This window comes from Callithrix jacchus, chromosome 17 (genome assembly GCF_049354715.1).
Source record: "Callithrix jacchus isolate 240 chromosome 17, calJac240_pri, whole genome shotgun sequence".
Taxonomy (NCBI): Eukaryota; Metazoa; Chordata; class Mammalia; order Primates; family Cebidae; genus Callithrix; species Callithrix jacchus.
In genome coordinates, this window is record NC_133518.1 from 81,237,556 (window position 1) to 81,258,152 (window position 20,597).

At 42.9% G+C, this 20,597-nt stretch overlaps 1 protein-coding gene across 16 annotated transcripts in view; it reads right to left on the minus strand.

Annotated features, from left to right (window-relative positions):
* Nucleotides 1-20,597, minus strand: part of RUBCN (rubicon autophagy regulator) — a 73,086-nt gene that overhangs the window by 21,397 nt on the left and 31,092 nt on the right. For 9 of the 16 annotated variants that reach the window (XM_078354850.1, XM_078354847.1, XM_078354857.1 and 6 more), the window contains 7 exons: nucleotides 8,596-8,682; nucleotides 8,060-8,219; nucleotides 7,362-7,468; nucleotides 5,976-6,132; nucleotides 4,834-5,367; nucleotides 3,446-3,490; nucleotides 1,230-1,325 (listed from right to left, as the gene is read on the minus strand). In XM_078354850.1, coding sequence (XP_078210976.1) covers nucleotides 1,230-1,325; nucleotides 3,446-3,490; nucleotides 4,834-5,367; nucleotides 5,976-6,132; nucleotides 7,362-7,468; nucleotides 8,060-8,219; nucleotides 8,596-8,682 — 1,186 coding nt within the window. The remainder of the gene's footprint in view (nucleotides 1-1,229; nucleotides 1,326-3,445; nucleotides 3,491-4,833; nucleotides 5,368-5,975; nucleotides 6,133-7,361; nucleotides 7,469-8,059; nucleotides 8,220-8,595; nucleotides 8,683-20,597) is intronic. The other 7 variants (XM_078354854.1, XM_078354849.1, XM_078354856.1 and 4 more) reach the window with 1 other exon arrangement.

The window sequence follows — 20,597 nt, forward strand, 5'->3', positions numbered from 1 at the left end:
AGAAGTCATAAGCTTTCAGCATTAAAGATGCTCCCACATCTTCCCGGTAACTGGGAATTGCAGGTTGGAGAAAGATGTCTACCTTCTAAGAGAATTTCTTGCACGTTGGGAGGCCAAAGCAGAAGAATCACCTGAGGTCAAGAGTTTGAAACCAGCATGGCCAACATGGTGAAAATCCATCTCTACTGAAAATATAAAAAACAGCAGGGCATAATGACAGGCACCTGTAATCCCAGCTACTCGGGAGGCTGAGGCAGGAGAACTGCCTGAACTCAAGAGGTGGAGGTTGCAGTGAGCCGAGATCGTGCCACTGCACCCCAGACTGGGCAATGAAAGCTGTCTCAAAAAAAGAAAAAAAAAAAAAAAAGAACTTCTCGGACTTGTAGAATCCCAGAGCACTAAGCCTCTTGGTTGGAAAATGGTGGAACAGACAGAGAGAAGCCAAGAGAATCCTTTTACCATCTAAAGTTAAAGAGAACATGCTCTCCCTCATACCGTACGAAAAAGAAATGAAAGTTTAAAACTCGGCCGGGCGACGTGGCTCAAGCCTGTAATCCCAGCACTTTGGGAGGCCAAGCCGGGTGGATCACGAGGTCAAGAGATCGAGACCATCCTGGTCAACATGGTGAAACCCCGTCTCTACTAAAAATACAAAAAATTAGCTGGGCATGGTGGCGTGTGCCTGTAATCCCAGCTACTCAGGAGGCTGAGGCAGGAGAATTGCCTGAACCCAGGAGGCGGAGGTTGCGGTGAGCCAAGATTGTGCCATTGCACTCCAGCCTGGGTAACAAGAGTGAAACTCCGTCTCAAAAAAAAAGGAAGTTTAAAACTCTGGGCTGGGAGTCAGAAAAGGACACAAATGGCTTCTTTCAGTCCGAGATTTCTACAGAGAGTCTGTCTTCTGGTTATTAAGCCCAGATACTCCAAGGCCTCTTTTCAAGGTCCATCTCGTCCACTCAGAGAGCTGTCACCTGGACCGACTGACATACCAGATGCCAACACCCAGAGCGTAAGAAAGGGTGGAACCCCTAGGTCAGAGAGGCCCAAGAGAAATGGCAGAGCAGTGCGATTTCTAGCTCAGGGCTTGAAAATGACAAAAGGGCGGCTGAGACTATAACAGTGTATACCCTCTGCAGAGCTGAGATGAACCCCAAAGCCCAGAACTTAGCAGGCACAAGGGGTGAGCAAAGAAAAGATACCATTTTAGCCCTGGCCCTTCTAGTACTCACCATAGTCCATGTACAGAGAGCTGGGTGAGCTGACTTCACTGCTTTGACCAGAGTAGGGCAAGGAGCCTCTCAGCTTCGACTTATCATTGCAGGATTCTATCGGCAGTGACCACCAGGAAGTATAAAACACACACGAAGTGAGCAATAGCTACATTCCCAACTTTGGAGTTTAAACATGTAACTGCTCCCCTTCCCAAAGCCCTCCCAAGCAGGAGAGAGGTGGCACCCCAACAGGGAACATCCCAAGGATACAGAAACACACGGAGGGAAGGAGATGGGAAGTCAGTACATTCTAAGTGGAAAAGAAGAAACGTGATCAGGAATGGCGCAACATAAAGGTGAGAAAGAATCAAATCAAAATGGATTCATGAAATTTGCTTCTCTTTCCTTACACCTTTTAACCAAACATTATAGGAATATCAGCCAATTTTGATCCTCTTGACAAACCAATTTAGAAAATTGTTTAGATGGTAAAACAAAGACAAGAGCATTGAAACTTTTCTGACATCTTGACATTAGGTTTGAAAGTAACATCAGAAGGTTTACATTCACTAAGGAAATAAGATAAAATTCAGCAATGTCCTAAAAAGAAGCATCAAGGCAATGCTGGAGAAGCTAAGGAAGACGGCCTCGTAACCAAAGGGCTTGGCCCGTCCTTATTGAAGCAGTAAGGGAGGGAAGACTGGCAAAACAGAAAACGCCTGAGAACAAGAGGAGTGAGAGCCGGGAGGGGAGAACAGCAGCAGGCAGGGCTCGCAGGAGGGAGAAACCGATACTCTTCACCAGGAAACACAACATTTCCAGGACCACAGGTAGAAAAGCCAGGTGGGTGCCTGGAAAATGGGCAGGAGGCTGTGGGAGAATGAATGATTGAGCTGCATCTAACCCTTTCCCTGATAGATGGTGCCAACTTGCTGGCTGCTCCTCTCACAAGAAATGCTACTCTCTGAAAGAGACCATTTTGTGTTCTTCTTCGGCTCAAAGACTTCTGGCATCCCTGGCCATGGGCTCTGTTCCTCCCTACTGAACTGAGGACAAACTAGTAGTCACCATGATGCCTTGGCAAAAATCCATGACTTGGAAGGGCCCGTTGAGATTCCCAAACAGCACACAACACAAACTCCACCGTGACCTTCCCTCTTTACACCATGTGGCCATTCAGCCTTTACTTCCTGAGCTCACTACCCCCTAATGTTGCCATTTAACTAATTCTCAGAATTTCCTGACACTCACTTGATATCTGCCTTCTCACAATTTCTTATCTCCTTAATAACAATCCTATTCTAAATGATGGTCTACAGACTTTCTTTCTCTTTAACCATCTCTTTTCCAAGCTAGCATACTCAGTGGCCCCACCCATTTCCAGGAAGCCAGAGCTCTCAGTCCCCTCTCACTACTCTGCCTGGCAGTCACATTCCAGTGTTAATCTCCATGAATTACGGTATCCAGGATGGAGCGCAAATCTCAGTTTGAACACCATCATGAAAACCAATGAAACAGATTCAAATCACTAGAAAAATCCTATGCAATACCTGGAATGGGGTGGGTGCAGGGATTTGTAGGGAAATGAAAACAGGTGAAAGAAAAAGGAAAAAACAGGGAACTCCAGGAGAGGAGAAAAACCAAAAAACCAAACATGCAATTATATCTAAGACCACAGAAAGGGAATAAAATACATTCTGGTGTTAATTCAAGGAAAATAAAGTCATCCATAGGAAGTATTCAGTTATAATAAAAATTCTGGGCCGGGTGTGGTGGATCACGCCTGTAATCCCAGCACTTTGGGAGGCCAAAGCAGGAGGATCACTTGAAGCCAGGAACTCAAGACCAACCTGGGCAACATGGTGAAACCCTGTCTCTACAAAAATTTTTTTTAAAAAGTAAAAAATTTTTAAAAAAGAAAAAAACATTCTGCCACTGATTCATCATGATGCCCCAGACAAACAGCAGGCCTCAGTTTCACCTCTGGGCAAAACTGAATTTATAAGTCTTGACTCTGCCCCCCAGAAGCTGTTGAAAGATTGAATGAGGCATTTGGAATTGTGTACAGAAAACACATCATATGAAATACTGGTATCATTTTAAAGACAGTTCTAAGCATCACAACAAGACCAGACTAGCCAGACTTGATTTGACACCAGACTGAATAACATTTTGAACTAAGAAAGGTGGTCACAGAGCAGAACAAAGAGGAGATCGAGGACCAATTCCCAAACCTGCAATGGGATCTTCAACTATAATGGTGATATTCCTGGGGCCTCCTGCAGGTTGACAGACAGGTGCAGAGGAGAGTCCAGACAGAGCAAACAAGGATAAAGAGAGAGAAAAAAGGTGTCCTAAATTTTACCTAGCAGAAGTGGGGATGTAACTCCCAAGAGGGAACCCCAGTTGTGAAGGAAGAATGACTCGTACGAGAAGCTATGCATGACCCATATTTCTTCAGACCCTTCTGCACACATTTTCCCTGGCTCCCCTTTCCAGTGCAGGTCACCGTGGTTTCTGGAATCCACATGCATTCAAGAATGGGGGCAGGGAAGTTTTACATGCTCAGTTTGGAGTATGGCGGACGCCAGGCCTGCGGCAGGAGACGTGAAGTGAGGGTCTAACCCAGGTAATCTTCACATCTAAGAAAGCTCATGGGAAGACAGGCTTCGATTTGGAGATTCTTCTCCTAAAGACTTCCCAACAAGTCAAAGCACATTCTTGAGCGAAAACAAAGACAAAAGTTTGTAATTCTGAAGGTTTCAGAGGACGGCCTTAGGACTCATCTTTCTAGAAATTACAAAGAGAAAGCAGCAGTATCTCCAGTTGCTAAAGAAAACCTTTTTTTAGGTCATTAAATTTTTTGTATTTTATTTCCAGGGTTTTCCTGACCCAGAACGGCTTTGAGCACAAAGCTCCATGCTATACTTGCTCTTCTACAAAACCCAACCAAAGCCTGCCGGATACCACAACCCCGGGAAGATGGTGGCAGGGACATGGCAAAAGCAAGGAGACCCACCTTCCCCATGTGTAGGCTGCCCCTGCTACCAGCTGGTATTTGGTGAGGCAGGTCCCAGCGGCCAGGGCCTCCTTATCTGACTGCCTGGCAGCCTGACTCAGTGACGCAACCATCAACGCCACCTACTTAGCTGCTAGATTGTATCACCCTATACTCACTATAGCCTTAGTTTGAATTAGAAAACCCCAATCTCATTCGACTTCTCTCGCATTGGTATTATTACACCCTGACCAAACTTCTAAGATGTCCCAGGAAAAGACAGAATGTGATGGGATTATTTTTAAAGCTTATTAATACTTTGCCCTGATCCAAGAGATACTTTTAAACTGCGATGAGTCACGCTGTCCTCTGATGTCACTACACTAGTACAGAACCCAGGAAAACATTTAATATTTAGCAACGTGTAAAGAAACAAACATAAACACACTTAGAGATTTTGAGTACTGGACTTCGTTACAAACGTCTCCTTTTCATTATAGACATCATGGCGTCCGAAACAGAACATCTCTTTCTGCCATCTGAAAAGTCCCAATAACAAACCCTCTCTTCCACTCTCAACTCAGGGGGCCATGTTGCTAACTAGCAGCGGGGGTTCCTCATTACCTGGAGCTCCTCTGGAGGCGATGTTGGTATCCGAATGCGAGCGAATGTGGCTCTTCTTTGCCCCACTGGTGACGGTGAGTGTCTGCCCCTCGGAGAAGCTGGACCTGCGGAGGACACTGGACAGCTGGCTCTCCCCACCTCCTTCCTGGTCCCCTAAGGAAGATGCAGCAGAATCTGGCTTCTGGGAGCTGCTGGAGGAGAACAAATTGGAGCTGCTGCTCTCAGCATTGCTGCTGTGACTCTGACAGCTGGCAGTCCGGCCTCGGGGGTCCAAGTTGCCGATGGCCAGGTACTCAGGCCCCTCACTGGCATCACTGGGGGAATCATTCTGGCTGCTGACCCAGGATGCCTCTATGGGGCTGGGCAGAGTACTGGAGCTCATGTCATTCGGGGTCAAGAGGGAATCCCTGGCTACTGCAGAGACTGAAACCAGGGGGGCTTGGATGGTTTGATCCTCTGCTGGTGAGATGTGCCCTCTGCTTTCTTGAGGTTTCCGCGGAGGGCCAGAGAGTGAAAAGGAAGTAGATCTTCTCTCTAAAATATAAAAGGAAATGGTAAGGGGAGCAAGGTGAGGTAGAATCCTACAGTATGTATGAAGGACTTCCTCACAGCTAAATTCCAAACTTTCTATTGTTACTGGGTGTCCAGGATACATGATATCACCTCAGAAAAGGCAAGTCAAATAAAGTATAAAACTATTTAGAAGCAGCTAAGTCAAGAGTGTGGGCTCTTGAGACAGTGGCTTTATTGCTTATTAGTACGCATTCCTCATCTGAAAAATGGGCAATAATATTACCTACCTCAGAGGACTATTTGAAGGCTCAAATGGGATAATGCACACAAACTGAATACAACAGAGCCTAGCATATGACTGATAGTCAATCGGTTCCCTGGTATTTAAATGCCTTCTTGGCAATGTGGATTAGAAACTCAGGGGAATCTAAGAACATCTCTCTCTTTTGTGACTTAATGATTCGACTGAATTATTTTAGGCTAGTCACTATGTAACTTTTAAAGATGTCCCTTATTAAGACAAACTGTACCAACCCAAGGCTCAATTCCAAGCCTATGAGCACCCACAGAGTCTTCTTACTTTCCATGGCTGGGATAAATGTAATGACCACCTTTTCCTGCCCTCATACCTGAGCCATTGTTGGGCACAGACTGGTGAAGGCTGGAGAAGGACCCCAAGTAGGAATGCTGAGCATAGCTGGTTGGAGGGGTGTACGTGGAACTGGGCAGGGCTGTCAGGCTCTGGCTTTTTGTCACCAGGAGTGGGCTCTCATGCTTTCTGGCAAACTAAAAAGCAAAACAAAACCAAGAAATGTGTCAGAGTTAAGGACGGAGGGCCTGGGTGCACTCAGTACTGCAGAAATGCTGGTAGAAGCTACCTTTGGCGGTAAGCCTGGAGTTTAACTACAGCCTGTAGATACAGCAAGAGTACCTTCTACTACAGTATGTAATTCGCAACTTTGAAACCACAACTTCTGCCCTGAAATCCTTCTAGCTGTCAAATCAGGAGTACTTTATTACAAAGGCAGCAAAACAAAAAAACATGCATGTGGAATCAGAGGTCAGACAAACTAGGGTTCAAATCCAGGCCTTGAGATTTACAAGCTATTTGGTTCAAACTTTGGACAACTTATCTACTCTGTGCCTCATCAACCTCCTTTATAAAACGAGATCAGATGATCCGTGTATTACGCATAGCACCATGTCTGGCACATGAAAAATGTTCAGTGGGGCCAGGTGTGGTGGCTCACGCCTGTGATCCCAGCACTTTGGGAGGCCTAGGTGGGCAGATCACTTGAGGTCAGTTTAAGACCAACCCGGCCAACATAGTGAAACCCCGTCTCTACTAAAAATACAAAAATTAGCTGGGTGTGGTGGCGCACGCCTGTCATCCCAGCTACCTGGGAAGCTGCGATCACACCACTGTACTCCAGCCTGGGTGACAAAACAAGACTGTCTCAGAAATAAATAAATTAATTAATTAAATTAAAAGAATCTGGACAGATAGATAAGAAGTGGGGGCGCTGATTCCATTCTAGCTAAGGCGCTAACTGGAGTATTAGCGATGGGATAAGTTAATTTTAGACCACAAATTTTCTTTGTAGGATAAAATTTTCTTTACATCAAAGAAAAAAAACATGAAAAAAACGAGCTCATGTAACATTAAGCTACGTCAGGTCTGAAGGTCTGACGGTAGGACCTACCCGATTCAGAACCAACCCTCTTTCCCCAGATCTTTCCAAGGCTTAAGGAGGCACTTTCTCAAAGGACACCGAGCGTTTAACAAAATATACCTCCCCAACTCCCCAGCTTAGGTCCACTAAGCACAAGACCTAAGCTTAGACTTTCTACTTCAGTAAGTACTTAACAGTACTTCTTCTCCAAGCATTTTTAAAAATGAAAGCCTTTCAGCTCACAAAAATGCCTAAGTGAAAGAACAGTCTGCTGTAGAGGGTCATATCATGCTGAGATCCAGGGACCCAGCAAAGACATGGATAATTCCTCGTCCTCTTTACCATGGACACATCGATCTGAGCCAGGAGGCGAGGGTTGTTCTGTTCCACTGCTTCCAGGCACTGGAGCATGGCTGTGACATGAGCATCACTTAGCAGGAAAGCAGTATCTGGGGAGAGAAAAGCTACCACAGTCATAAAGCCCAATAGGGAGGCCCTGGGAGAAACTCAAGGAAAGAGAAAGGGAGGGGTAAGATGAATGAAGAAGAGTCATGCCACTGTAGGGTGAAGGGAAATCAGAAATAAAGAGAACAGGCTAAAGAACGTGCAGTACAGCAAAGTGGCCAAGATAAGAGGCTTCAAAGTCAGAAAAATGCAGATTTGAATCCTGGCTGAGTGACTTTGGCCAGGTCACCTAAGCTCCTTGGCCTTGTTGACTGGAAAACAGTGGTACCAATACCCAACTCTCAGAGCCGCTGTGGAGATACTGTACAGCAGTGACTGGCACGCAGGAAACTCCTGGTAAATGATGGTTATTCTCACTGGTTTGTGCATGTGTGGCCGTTGAGGATGACCCTAACATAAAGCTGGACTGTGTTTCACTTGGGAAGTGAGAGGGAAGATCAGCTATGTGTTTCTGCAGGGAATCCCTATGGCATCAAGTGAAAAACAGGAGGCCCTGGTACTAGAGGGACAGAGGAGTAGTGAGGTGGGTGACGATGAGGAAGCACAGACAGGAGTCCTCAGTGGCCTCCACCTACCTGTGTAGAACTTTCTGATGTACTGTCTGTCCCCGAGCAGGGGCCGGAGCTGGGCTGAGAGGCAGTGGAACTGCAGGCTGTGCTGCAGCCACAGCTCTGCAACAGCGTGTTCACTCACACCATCAGCACTGCTCTGGCCGTTCTCATGCAAGCTGATGAACTGGGAAGCAAACGGGTATGAGTCAAAACATACATCCTGGTAGACACAGCAAGACTGAGGCCTAATGACCTGAGAACTAAATTGAGACAGGTAAGGGAAATGCTTTGAAAAGCTTCACCCTGGGTCCCATACATGCAGATTTTACAAAACTTTAAAAGTGGCCTGGACCAATGGATTTACATGTTTTGTTTTGCTTTTGTTTTTGTTTTTTTAAGAAAATCAAGTTGGTCCCTAAAGGGATAATTAATTTCCTTTCCTCAGTTGATGGGAAATTTGACACATTCCATCCTTGGAGCCTAGAAGATTCTGCTGACAGAGCATCAAACAACGAAGACCTACTGCTCTACCAGCACACCAGCTCTTCTTTCACTCCTACCTTCTCCACATGAAGGGCTGAGTGGGGACTGAGCCACCGGATATCTTTCACAAACTGCCAGTAATCAGTCTGGCGGCAGCACACGTGCTGAGGGAACACAAAAAATGAGCAAATCACTACCATTCTGAACCAAATCTAGTTCTAGGGTTAGCATTTAAAGAGAGAAAAAAGAGCATAACCTTCCTGTGCCTCACCAAAGGTTCTCAGCAGCAATCAAAGGAATACACACAGAGGCCAGGTGTGGCGGCTCACACCTGTAAGCCCAGCACTTTGGGAGGCTGAAACGGGAGGACTGCTTGAGTCCAGGTAGACTGGCCCATCTCTACAAAAATTTTTAAATTAGCCCAGAGTGGTGGCACATGCCTCAGTCCCAGCTGCTCAGGAGGTTGAGGTGGGAGAATCACTTGAGCTTAGGAGATCAAAGCTACAGTGAGCCATGACTATACCACTGCACTCCTGCCTGGGCAACAGAGTGAGACCCTATCACACGCACACAAAAAAAGGAATACATACACATGACATATGTTTACCCTTTTAAGGAGTAATTGTTAAAGATTATTTTAATCATTCTTTTGAACAGGTAACATATGCATAAGATATATAAGGTATACAGAGAAAATAATATGTTTTCCTTTTCTTTTTTTTTTTTGAGACACTCTGTCGTCCAGGCTGGAGTACAGTGGCATGATCTCAGCTCACTACAACCTCTGCCTTCCAGGTTCAAGTGATTCTCGTGCCTTAGCCTCCCAAACAGCTGAAACTACAGGCACCCACCACCACACTCGGCTAATTTTTGTGTTATTAGTAGGAACAGGGGTTTTACTGTTGACCACGCTGCTCTCAAACTCCTAGCCTCAAGTGATCGGCCCACCCTGGGTCACTTGTGTCGGGATTACAGGCATGAGTCGCTGCACCCAGATGAAAATAATATATTTTCTACTACTTTCTCTCTACCATTCTGCTTCCTAAAATATAATTCTTAAAACTGGTAAAGAGTTATTTGTTAAAAGCTAGAGACGCATGTCTTTAGTTCTTACTGCAAGCAAAACCAAATAAGGAAACATCTACTTTTCCATGCTACACAGGTCAGGAAAAAGCTGTGGAGTCAACAAAATGTCCAGACCTAGACAAAACAGCCTGACACTGGAATAGGCCTAAACATGCAAAAGGTTTCTAGCATAACAAGCCAACTGTTGCTTTTTGATCATCTTTTCTGAGACTACTAGATAGGGATTAAAACTAACATCTAAATAATTAAAAATATATAGAGCTAGCACAAGTGTCAAGAGACAGACCAGGCCAGGCATGGTGGCTCATGCCTGTAAACTCAGCACTTCGGGAGGCCAAGGTGGTTGGACTGCTTGAGCCCAGAGTTTGAGACCAGCCTGGGCAACATAGCAAAACCCCACTCTACTAAAAATCCAAAAAATTAGCTAGGTGTGGTGGCACATGCCTGTAGTCCCAGCTACTTGGGAGGCTGAGGTGGAAGGATCACAAGAGCCCAGGAGGCAGAGGTTGCAGTGAGCCGAGATTGTGCCGCTATACTCCAGCCTGGGCGACACAGGGAGATCCTGTCTTAAAAAACAAACGAAAAAGAGACACAGACCAATCAATGGAACAAAATAAATAGCTTGGAAACAGACCTTAAGATATATCAGAACTTAATATATGATCCAAAAACCACCTCAAAAGTCAGGGGTGCTTCTTTCTAAAACATCTTTCTCCTCACTTCTACCCTGGGAATGTGGAAGTGAGATGGAAACATCAGATGTACAGGCTCTTTCGACAGTAAACATCATGAAGACCTTTAGTGCTTTGGCGGTGGTGTGGCAGGGATTCTGGCCTCTGTTCCGAGGGTACTAAGTGGCCAGGGCTAGATAGCAGTGGGATACCAACTGCAGCAGGTCTCCTGGCTATGTCATTTTTAAGTGAAAAGCATCTAAAATTGGTTTCTTTTCTTCAGACAAAATTTTAGACTAACTTAAACACTTAAACTTTTTTGTTTGGGGAAAAAAAATGGAAAAAATTGATCGTTCCACAAATATTGTTGAGAAAATCGGCTGGCTAGAAGTGGATCAATTTAGGCATTCTCCTCAAATCATACACCAGGGTAAATTCCAGCTGTATCACAGAGTTAAATAGGAATAAAGAAACTACAAGTCCACTAAGAAAAGTAAGGGTATTGGATTTCCAAGTAAAAAAATCTTTCAACGTTTAGAAGCAAAAGTACAAATCAAGCCAGGCACGGTGGCTCACGTGTGTAATCTCAGAACTTTGGGAGGCTGAGGCGGGAGGGTCACTCGAGGTCAGGAGATCCAGACCAGCCTGGTCAACATGGTGAAACTGGTCTCTACTAAAAATACAAAAATTAGCTGGGGACTCGGGAGGCTGAGGCAGGAGAATCAGTTGAGCCCAGTGGGCAGAGGTTGCAGTGAGCTGAGATGGAGCAACTGCGCTTCAGCCTGGGCAACAGGTTGCCTCAAAAAAAAAAAAAAAGAATGCAAATTCTGATCAGCAGGTCTTATTACAAAAGTGTAAATCATGAAGGGACAGACAGAGGGATAAATGTTATTAATCAATTTATCTACATAAAAAAAGAATGTTTAGCATTTTTTATAACAGCAAAAAAATGAAAAAAATATATAAATGTAAAGAACTTGGGTTTTTTTTTTTTTGGAGACAGAGTTCTACTCTTGTTGCCCAGGCTGGAGTGCAATGATACAATCGCGGCTCACTGCAACCTCCGCCTCCTGGGTTCAAGTGATTCTCCTGCCCCAACCTCCCAAGTAGCTGGAATTACAGGCATCTGCCACCAGGCCCGGCTAATTTTTGTATTTTTAGTAGAAACAGTTTCACCATGTTGGCCAGGCTGGTCTCGTACTCCTGAACTCAGGTAATCCACCTGCCTCAGCCTCTCAAAGTGCTGGGATTATAAGTGTAAGCCACCTTGCCCAGCCTATATGTAAACAACTTGAACATTTATCAGCAGGGTACTGTAAATGAGGGTATACTCTTGTATGTAATAAATACATATTAAAAGCAATGCTACAAAAAAAAGACTACAGTGGTAGACTCAAAAAAAAAAAAAAGAGCAATGCTCCATTATGTGCTGGAACAGTAGGCCAGACACGGTGGCTCACACCTGTAATCCCAGCACTTTGGGAGGCTGAGGCAGGCAGATTGCCTGAGCTCAGGAGTTCGAGAGCAGCCTGGGAAACACAGTGAAATCCTGTCTCTACTGAAATAGAAAAGAAATTAGCAAGGTGTGGTGGCAGGCACCTATAGTCCCAGCTACTCAGGAGGCTGAGGCAGGAGAATTGCTTGAATCTGGGAGGTGAAGGTTGCAGTGAACCGAGATCACGCCACTGCACTCCAGCCTGGGTGACAGAGTGAGACTCTGTCTCTACAAAAAAGGAAGGAAAGGAAAGAAAGAGGGAGGGAGGGAGGGAGGGAGGGAGGGAGGAAAGAGAGAGAGAGAGAGAGAGAGAGAGAGAGAGAGAGAGAGAGAGAGAGAGAGAGGGCCTTTCCAATTTTCCTGACTTTGAAAATGCAGCACTCAAGTTGGTACAGATAATTCTCTAGAATAACCACGCACTTTTACTGCCACCAACTGAGTTGTGGCTTATGAGAATCAGTTATTGTTGTTCTCAAACCTATTCCTGTCAGTTGTACTTGTTATAATTTCACATTTAAAGTAATGATTATGTACATTGAGGAAATGACTATATTTAGAAACACTAAGTACTATGCTCTGAAAAGCTTCTTCAACAGAGATAAGTCACCGTAAAGACCTGATATCGAATTAGATGGAGGTAAGACAATTTTCAGAAGTTAGGGGGAAAAACTAAGTGAAGATTTCATATTCATACTACAGGATTTTTTAAATTGCTGGCTCAGTACAAAATAAACTGAAATTGTAAATTCCATATGATGCATTATGGGCACAGTTTATATTGGAAAGATGATACGGACTTCGGCAGTGGGCCCATACTCACAGAACAGGCTTTGACCCAATATCCTAAGATTGTGGAAAAGATATAAATTTATGTTTTAAACTAAAATGTTTGAATTATATATGTGATCACTTGTTGATTTCCCTCACTTTATCAATCATTTAATGATCTAGATCATGTTGCATCACAAGTTTTTTCCTGTCCTTATCAAAAAATGATGTGGTAGTTCACAGGGTAAGTAAAAGGATAAATGTTTGCACGTTGAGGGAAAAACACCACCACCACCACCACCGGCGTAAATAGAATGACAAATGTTTGCACGCTGAGGGAAAAAGACCACCATCACCAACGGTGTAAATAAAAGGACAAATGTTTGCACGCTGAGGGAAAAACACCACCACCACCACCGCCGGCAGATGCACGAGAGTGAGCAACTACCCATTACCATAATATTATTATCATATTATCATTATCATTTTTTTTTTGAGACGGAGTTTTGCTCTTGTTGCCCAGGCTGGAGTGCAATGGCACCATCTCAGCTCACTGCAACCTTCACCTCCTGGGTTCAAGCGATTCTCAGCCTCCCAAGTAGCTGGGATTACAGGCGTGCGCCACCATGCCCGGCTAATTTTGTATTTTTAGTAGAGATGGAGTTTCTTCACGTTGGTCAGGCTGGTCTCAAACTCCCAACCTCAGGTGATCCACCTCCCAGAGTACTGGGATTATAGGCATGAGCCATCAGGCCCAGCCCAAAGAGCTACGATATTAAAACTGAGTGATGATGGCAAATAGAGAACAACACCCCAGAATAGAAATCCAGAAATGGATACAAATGCATAGGAAATTAAATATATTCCAAATAACTCACAGATGGAACCATTTGAATGTAAAAAACTAAACCACAAAAGCAACAGAAGAAACCATGAGAAAACATTCTTAATAATCATAGAGCAGGGGGCACAGTGGCTCACGCCTGTAATCCCAACACTTTGGGAGGCCGAGGCAGGCAGGTCACTTGAGGTCAGGAGTTTGAGACCAGCCTGGCCAACACAGTGAAACCCCATCTCTACTAAAAATACAAAAATTAGCTGGTGTGGTGACATGCACCTGTAATCCCAGCTACATGGGAGGCTGAGGCAGGAGAATTGCTTGAACCCGGGAGGCAGAGGTTGCAGTGAGTTGAGATCACACCATTGCACTTCAGCCTGGCAACAGAGCAAGAATCCATCTCAAAAAAAAAAAAAAATCACAGAGTAGAAAAGCCCTTTCTAAGTATCACACAAACACCTAAGAGAAGTCATAAAATAACTGATTAATCTGACTTACTAAAAGTCATCTATTTTGGCACAGTGAAAGCCACCATAAGAAATGTCAAAAGACAAACTAGGAAAAGATATTTGCAACTCCCATTACAGACAAAGGACTGATTGCCTCAATAAATAACGAACATCTATAAATCAGTAGGAAAAGACTAATAATCTATTGAAAAAGACCTTTTTCCTATGATTTTTAATGGAAATAATGTAATAACTCTTTTTTTATTTTTTTATTTTTTACACTATACAAACTTAAGGCTTATTTCATTTAATGACTCTTATAACATCTTTTCATGCTAAGAGAAGTGTAAGCTTTATTTTTCTTTTTTTTTTCCCCTGAAATGGAGTCTCACTCTGTCTCCCAGGTTGGAATGCAGTGGCGTGATCTCAGCTCACTGCAACCTCCCAGTTCAAACAATTGTCCTGCCTCAGCCTCCTGGGCAGTTGCGACTACAGGTGCAGGCTACCACGCCTAGCTAATTTTTGTATTTTTAGTAGAGACGGGGTTTCACCATATTAGCCAGACTGGTCTCAAACTCCTGACTTCGTGATCCACCTGCCTCAGCCTCCCAAAGTGCTGGGATTACAGGCGTGAGCCACTGCACCTGGCCTCTGTTAAGGGTATTTATATACATAAATTCCTGGAGAGCAATTTAGCAATAGCTATCAAAATTCAAATAAACCTATCCTTTAATCTAAGAATTCTAGGAATTTATCCTATGGTAAAGGGCAAAATGATCTATACACAAGTACTGTTACTCATAGCAATAATTAGAAACAATGTAAATATCCATTCACCAGGGGACTGGCTAAATAAGTGACGGTACATACGTGCGATGGAATATTATAAAAGGACAGCTGTAAGAAAGAATGAAGCAGCTTTTCATGTAATGATTTGGGATGAATTACAAAATACATTAAGTGAAAAGGGCAAGACACAGAATAGTTACTACAGTATGCTATTATTCACATTTAAAAACTTGTGGGTATAGCAAAGAAAATTATTGCTGATTGCTTTTACGAGCATAAAAATTCTCGGGAAGGGCTGGGCATAGTGGCTCATGCCTGTAATCCCAGCCCCCTGGAACCCAAGGTGGGAGGCTACCTGAGGCTAGGCGCTTGAGACCAGCCTGGGCAACATAGTGAACCCCAACTAAAAAAAAAATTTTCTTTAATTAAAAAAAAATTCTCCGTAAGGAAAATAGTAAATGATAGTTTCCTATGTGATCAGAAGGGAGCAAGACTTTTGACTATACACAATTTTATACTTTTTGCTTATTTAGCTATGTAAAATATACTGTTCAAAATTAAATATTTTTAAAACAAGTCATAGAGTGATATATATAATACGACCTTGATATTTAAAAAAAAAACAAGTAAATACATAGAAAATATAAGAAAATATACCTGAACATTAGAGTGGTTATTATTGGTTAGTGTTGAGATTATGGGTGGTATTCACTTTCCTCTAAAGTCTTTTTGGTTTTTTTCTGAATTTTTAACAAAGAAAATATATTACTTACATACTAAGAAAAAAAAATCACAGAGGCCTTTTTTATTATTATTGATTGTTTTTTTAAATTGGACTATCTACGTTGCCAAGAACTAGATGGTGGCAAAAAGGGGAATCCTTTCACTTCTCCTATTCAGCTGAACAATCTCAGGAACCGAATGTCTCCACATTTCTAAGCAACAGAAAAGAGGCTATCAAATATGCCTTGCCTTATTGAAGGACTAAAAAGGTAGCCCAGATGCATGCAAGAAAAATGAGATCCCTCCTTAATGTGATCATGATGTTACAGCTTTCCTAAGGTCCTGAGTGATTCTTTAAAAATATAACTCACATTCCATAACACATCCTTTTGAAAGCACAGAGGGGATATGATCAGCATGAATCATTGTATCAGTCCCTCCTCCCAACAAGAGCACACCACCAAGAATAGCTCCGTGATGACGCAGCAGACTGAAACCTTTCAAACCTTAATCTTTCAAAGGGAGGAAATGAAAGGGAAAAACAAGTTCTTGACATGGACTTTAATTCTTAGATCTTTACAAGGCAGAACAGCAGCAAGGAAATTGGCATGGATCTTTTGTTTTTGATTCTTCCCACTAACGCCAGCAGGTGCTAAGTGTGTGTGTATACATATGACAAATCTGCCTGATTGCTCTGCTTCTGATTATGAACACTACTGGGGTTCTCAGGATAGGAGAAACATAAAAAAGGAGAGACAGAAGATAAAAAAAAAACAAAAAACAAATGATTCAAAGCTACAAGGATGCAAGGGTAAAAGGATTAATGCAACAATAAGAGATCTTAACACCCAGATACATAAGACACATAAAGAGATTTAGAGTCAACGAGACAACAAATTGATAACGATATCCAGGACTTGAACTCAGAGCCAGAACAAATAAACACAATAGAGGTCTCCATTTTAAACACATAAAATATGCATTAACCACTTTAAACACTCAAAATATTGATCGGCCATTATTGAAACCCATTTTAGGAATGAAGTAATATTCCTTTTTCCCTCTTTTTCTTTTTTTTCCCTTCTTTAAAAAAATAAAATAAATAAAAAAAAAACAAATGAAAAAAATAAAAATACTACTCCTATTTTGCAGGTGACCATAAGCTTTGATATTTTTCATTCTGATGAGCAGATACTTTCACAGATATCACTTTTTCTTGGAGACAGAGTTTTGCTCTTATTACCCAGGCTGGAGTGCAATGGTGCAATCTCAGGCCACTGCAACCTCCACCTCCTGGGCTCAAACGATTCCCCTGCCTCTACCTCCCAAGTAGCTGGGATTACAGGGGCACACTACTACATCCAGCTAATTTTGTATTTTTGGTAGGGACTGGGTTTCACCATGTTGGTCAGGCTGCTCTTGAACTCCTGAGCTCAGGTGATTCACCCACCTCGATCTCCTGAAGTGCTGGGATTACAGGCATGAGCCACTTTGCCTGGCCAGATACTATCACTTTTAATAACTATAACGAGATATGTGAATAGTGTTTTGCATTTATCAAGCATCTTTCATTTGGGAGTCTCACTGACTTGACTGACATTTCTGAGGCACAGATGGTGAAACTGTCATGTAACATGGTTAAGTGATTACTCTAGATGACAGCTTAATATTAGTAACAAGGCCTAAAAAAGAACCCATTTGCTATTAGGACACAAGTATCTGACCCACTGAATAGCAGTACCACTAATCTGGTAGCTATTTCGGTCAGCAGCCTGGGAAACTTGCACTGAGATTCTTTTCTGCGAAACATGTTGGCATGATTCCCAACTTTCTGACTTGGGAGACTGAGTAGGTCAATGCCACAAGCAAGTGTAAAGAACATCAAGAAGAAGGGCGATCTCATGAGAGAAAACGAGTTTAGTTTTGGTCATACTGTGCTCAGCCTTGAAAGTCAGACAGCCGGACAGCAACGTACAGGCGACAGGGAGTCCTCTGGATCTAGGCTCAGCAGATGCCTGAGGTGGGGACCGTCGATGGGTGAGAGAAGGTGCAGGCCGAGTGGGTGAGACTGCTTCAGGAAAGCACACACAGTAAGACGGAAGAATTCCATCAAAAAAATTCCAAGAGGAAGGAATTCCCCGGAAAGAAACCGAGGGTGGTCACAGAGGTAGGACAACGTCTCTAACAGCAGAAAACAATGTCATACCAGTCAAGGTGTCACAACGGCCACAGTGTTGAACACAGGATGATGTTTAAAGGAGGAAGGTTCATTGGATTTGATAATGTGGATTTCATTTTATTTAAATCTCAGTGTGAGATCACCAGTGGTAAGGGCAGAAATCAGATTTTGGTGGGCTGATGTGTTTTGCAAATTCCAGTGTTCTTATTTTTTTCCCAGAGGACTCCAGCTAACTGGAGACTAAAAAATGAAAGAAACATATCTTCCATGCCACAAAAAATGCTAGGCAAATTTGCATGCCATTTCATTTAATTTTTCCATCAACCTTTATTTATATTGTGAACTAGATACTGCTATCCTCATTTTTATAGATAAAAAGGGCAAGGCTCAAAAAAGTTAGTATTACCTCATAATTGACTGACAGCTATGCTTTTTAATGCTTTTCATGTATTATCTCATCTAAGTCTCGCCAGAACCCTGAGGTGGGTGGTAGCATTACCTTCTCATCTTACAAGTGAAGAAACATGGGAGGCTAAGGCAAGCAGATCACCTGAGGTCAGGAGTTTGAGACCAGCCTGGCCTACATGGCAAAACCCTATCTCCACTAAAAATACAAAAATGAGCTGGGTGTGGTGGTGCATGCCTGTAATCCCAGCTACTCGGGAGGCCAAGGCAGGAGAATCACTTGAACCTCGGAGGTGGAGGTTGCAGTGAGCCAAGATTGCGCCACTGCTCTCCAGCTTGGGCGACAGAGTGAGACTTGGTCTCAAAAAAAAAAAAAAAAAAGGAAATAAAGACAAAAGAGTTATAATCTGCCCAGCGCCATACAGTTAATGGTGAAGCTAAGATTAACGTGTGAGCAGCGTGATTCAAAAGTCCACAATTTTAACTACTATGTCACTTTATTTCCTATGGACCTGAGCAATGAGTGTAGATTGTGATCTGGGTTCTAATAGATTCCAAAGACTTTTGTCAATCTATTATACAACGTTGCCTCAATATTCCTAGAATGGTACTCTTTATTGTTTTGGGTTTGCTTTTTTTGAGACAGAATCTCACTGACACCTAGGCTGGAGTACAGAGGCACAATCATAGCTTGCTGCAGCTGCAGCTGCAGCCTCAGCCCCCACCCCCACCCCGCCCCGGCTTCAGCAAGCCTCTCACCTCAGCCTCCTGAGTAGCTTGAGTCCATGGGCATGCACCACCATGGCTGGCTAGTTTTTAAATTTTTTAGAGATAGGGGTCTCACTGTGCTGGCCAGGCTAGTCTTGTACTCCTGGCCTCAAAATTCTAGTAATCTTCCTGCCTCAACTTCCCAAAGCGCTGGAATTACAGGTATGAGTCACCACACCCAGCCAAGTATACATACTTTAATACCATTTAGTTGATTAGCTCTTTTCCAATGTAATTGCTAAGTGAGAATAAATTCTAATAAAAAAGAAAGATGAGCTTGGAGTTCAAGGAACTATACTAGGCCCTGACAGGGGATGTGAGTGTTTGAGAACATGCAGTTAACTCTGTATCTATGAGGTCTGATTTTTTTAAAAAGTAAGAGGATACCAAACCCTAATGACTCAGTTCAAATTTTATCCAAAACCAAAATTTATTTAAAACACTGCAAATGGAGTAACTGCCAAAGAGAAAGCAGAAACCTTTAAGTATTATTAGATTCTACTCATTTCAAAGCTCAAAGCTGATTAGAGTTTTTGAGCATATAAAGAAAAAGAAACTCAACATCAATAAAGTTTACCTTGTAAAAATTTAAGCTACAATCAAACTACCATTCATAAGCATCAACAAGGTATCTATAAAGTAAAACTCAAAGGGCATTCTAGATAGGACAGTATTTTATGAATATTTCTTGGATGTGTCCTAGGATGCTAGGAGGAAAACTCTAATGAGTCCTTGTGTCCTCCTCCTCCTCCTCATCACAGCACATACTGGGATAGCTCTTCCAATCCTTTAATGCTTTACATACATTAACTCATTTAATCCTCATAGGCCTGGAGGTAGACAGATACTACCTCATTTACTGGTAAGAAAACCATGATGAGTTCGTGTCGTTTGTAGGGACATGGATGAATCTGGAGAACATCATCCTCAGCAAACTGACACAAGAACAGAAAATGAAACACCGCATATTCTCACTCATAGGTGGGTGATGAAAAATGAGAACACATGGACACAGAAAGGGGAGTACTAAACACTGGGGTCTATTGGGGGGAAAAGGGGAGGGCCAGTGGGAGGGGGAGGTGGGGAGGAATAGCCTGGGGAGAAATGCCAAATGTGGGTGAAGGGGAGAAGAAAAGCAAAGCACACTGCCATGTGTGTACCTACGCAACTGTCTTGCATGCTCTGCTCATGTACCCCAAAACCTATAATCCAATAAAAAATTAAAAAAAAAATAAATAAAATAAAATAAAATAAAATAAAAAAATAAAAAAAAGAAAAGAAAACCAAAGCACGAAGATGTTAAGCATTTTGCCCAAGGTTAGCAATACATGAAGGAGCTGGAAAGTCAATCCAGGCAGTCTGGCTCTACCCTGAGCCACACTACCTACTAAATGCTCGTGTTGTAGTTAACATGAGTTAACCACTAACTCCTCTTTTCTGTAGTCACTTTTATGCCTGCTAGTTTTCACATATATTTTGAGAATAAAGTCTCACTATCCCTACAAGGAAAGTACATAATTCTTTCTTCCTATTACTAATTTGAAGTAAAGATAGTAATAATAGAAGTCTAAATTTAGGGAACAAGATGAAAATTCTAAATCCAAAAAGAATCAAAGGAAGAACTGCTTATTTTGTTTCAGGAAAGAGACATTAATTCTAATCACACCAATCTTATTGTACTTAAGCAATTAATTATCACTGGAACACACTGTCTTCTAGGTAAAAGGATTTCCCACAGGAAAGTACTTTTTTTTTTTGAGACAGAATCTCACATTGTCGCCCAGGCTATAGTGCAATGCAATGGTGTGATCTCAGCTCACTGCAATCTCTGCCACCTGGGTTCAAGCAATATTCTCCCTCAGCCTCCTGAGTAGCTGGGACTACAGGCATGCACCACCACGCCCAGCT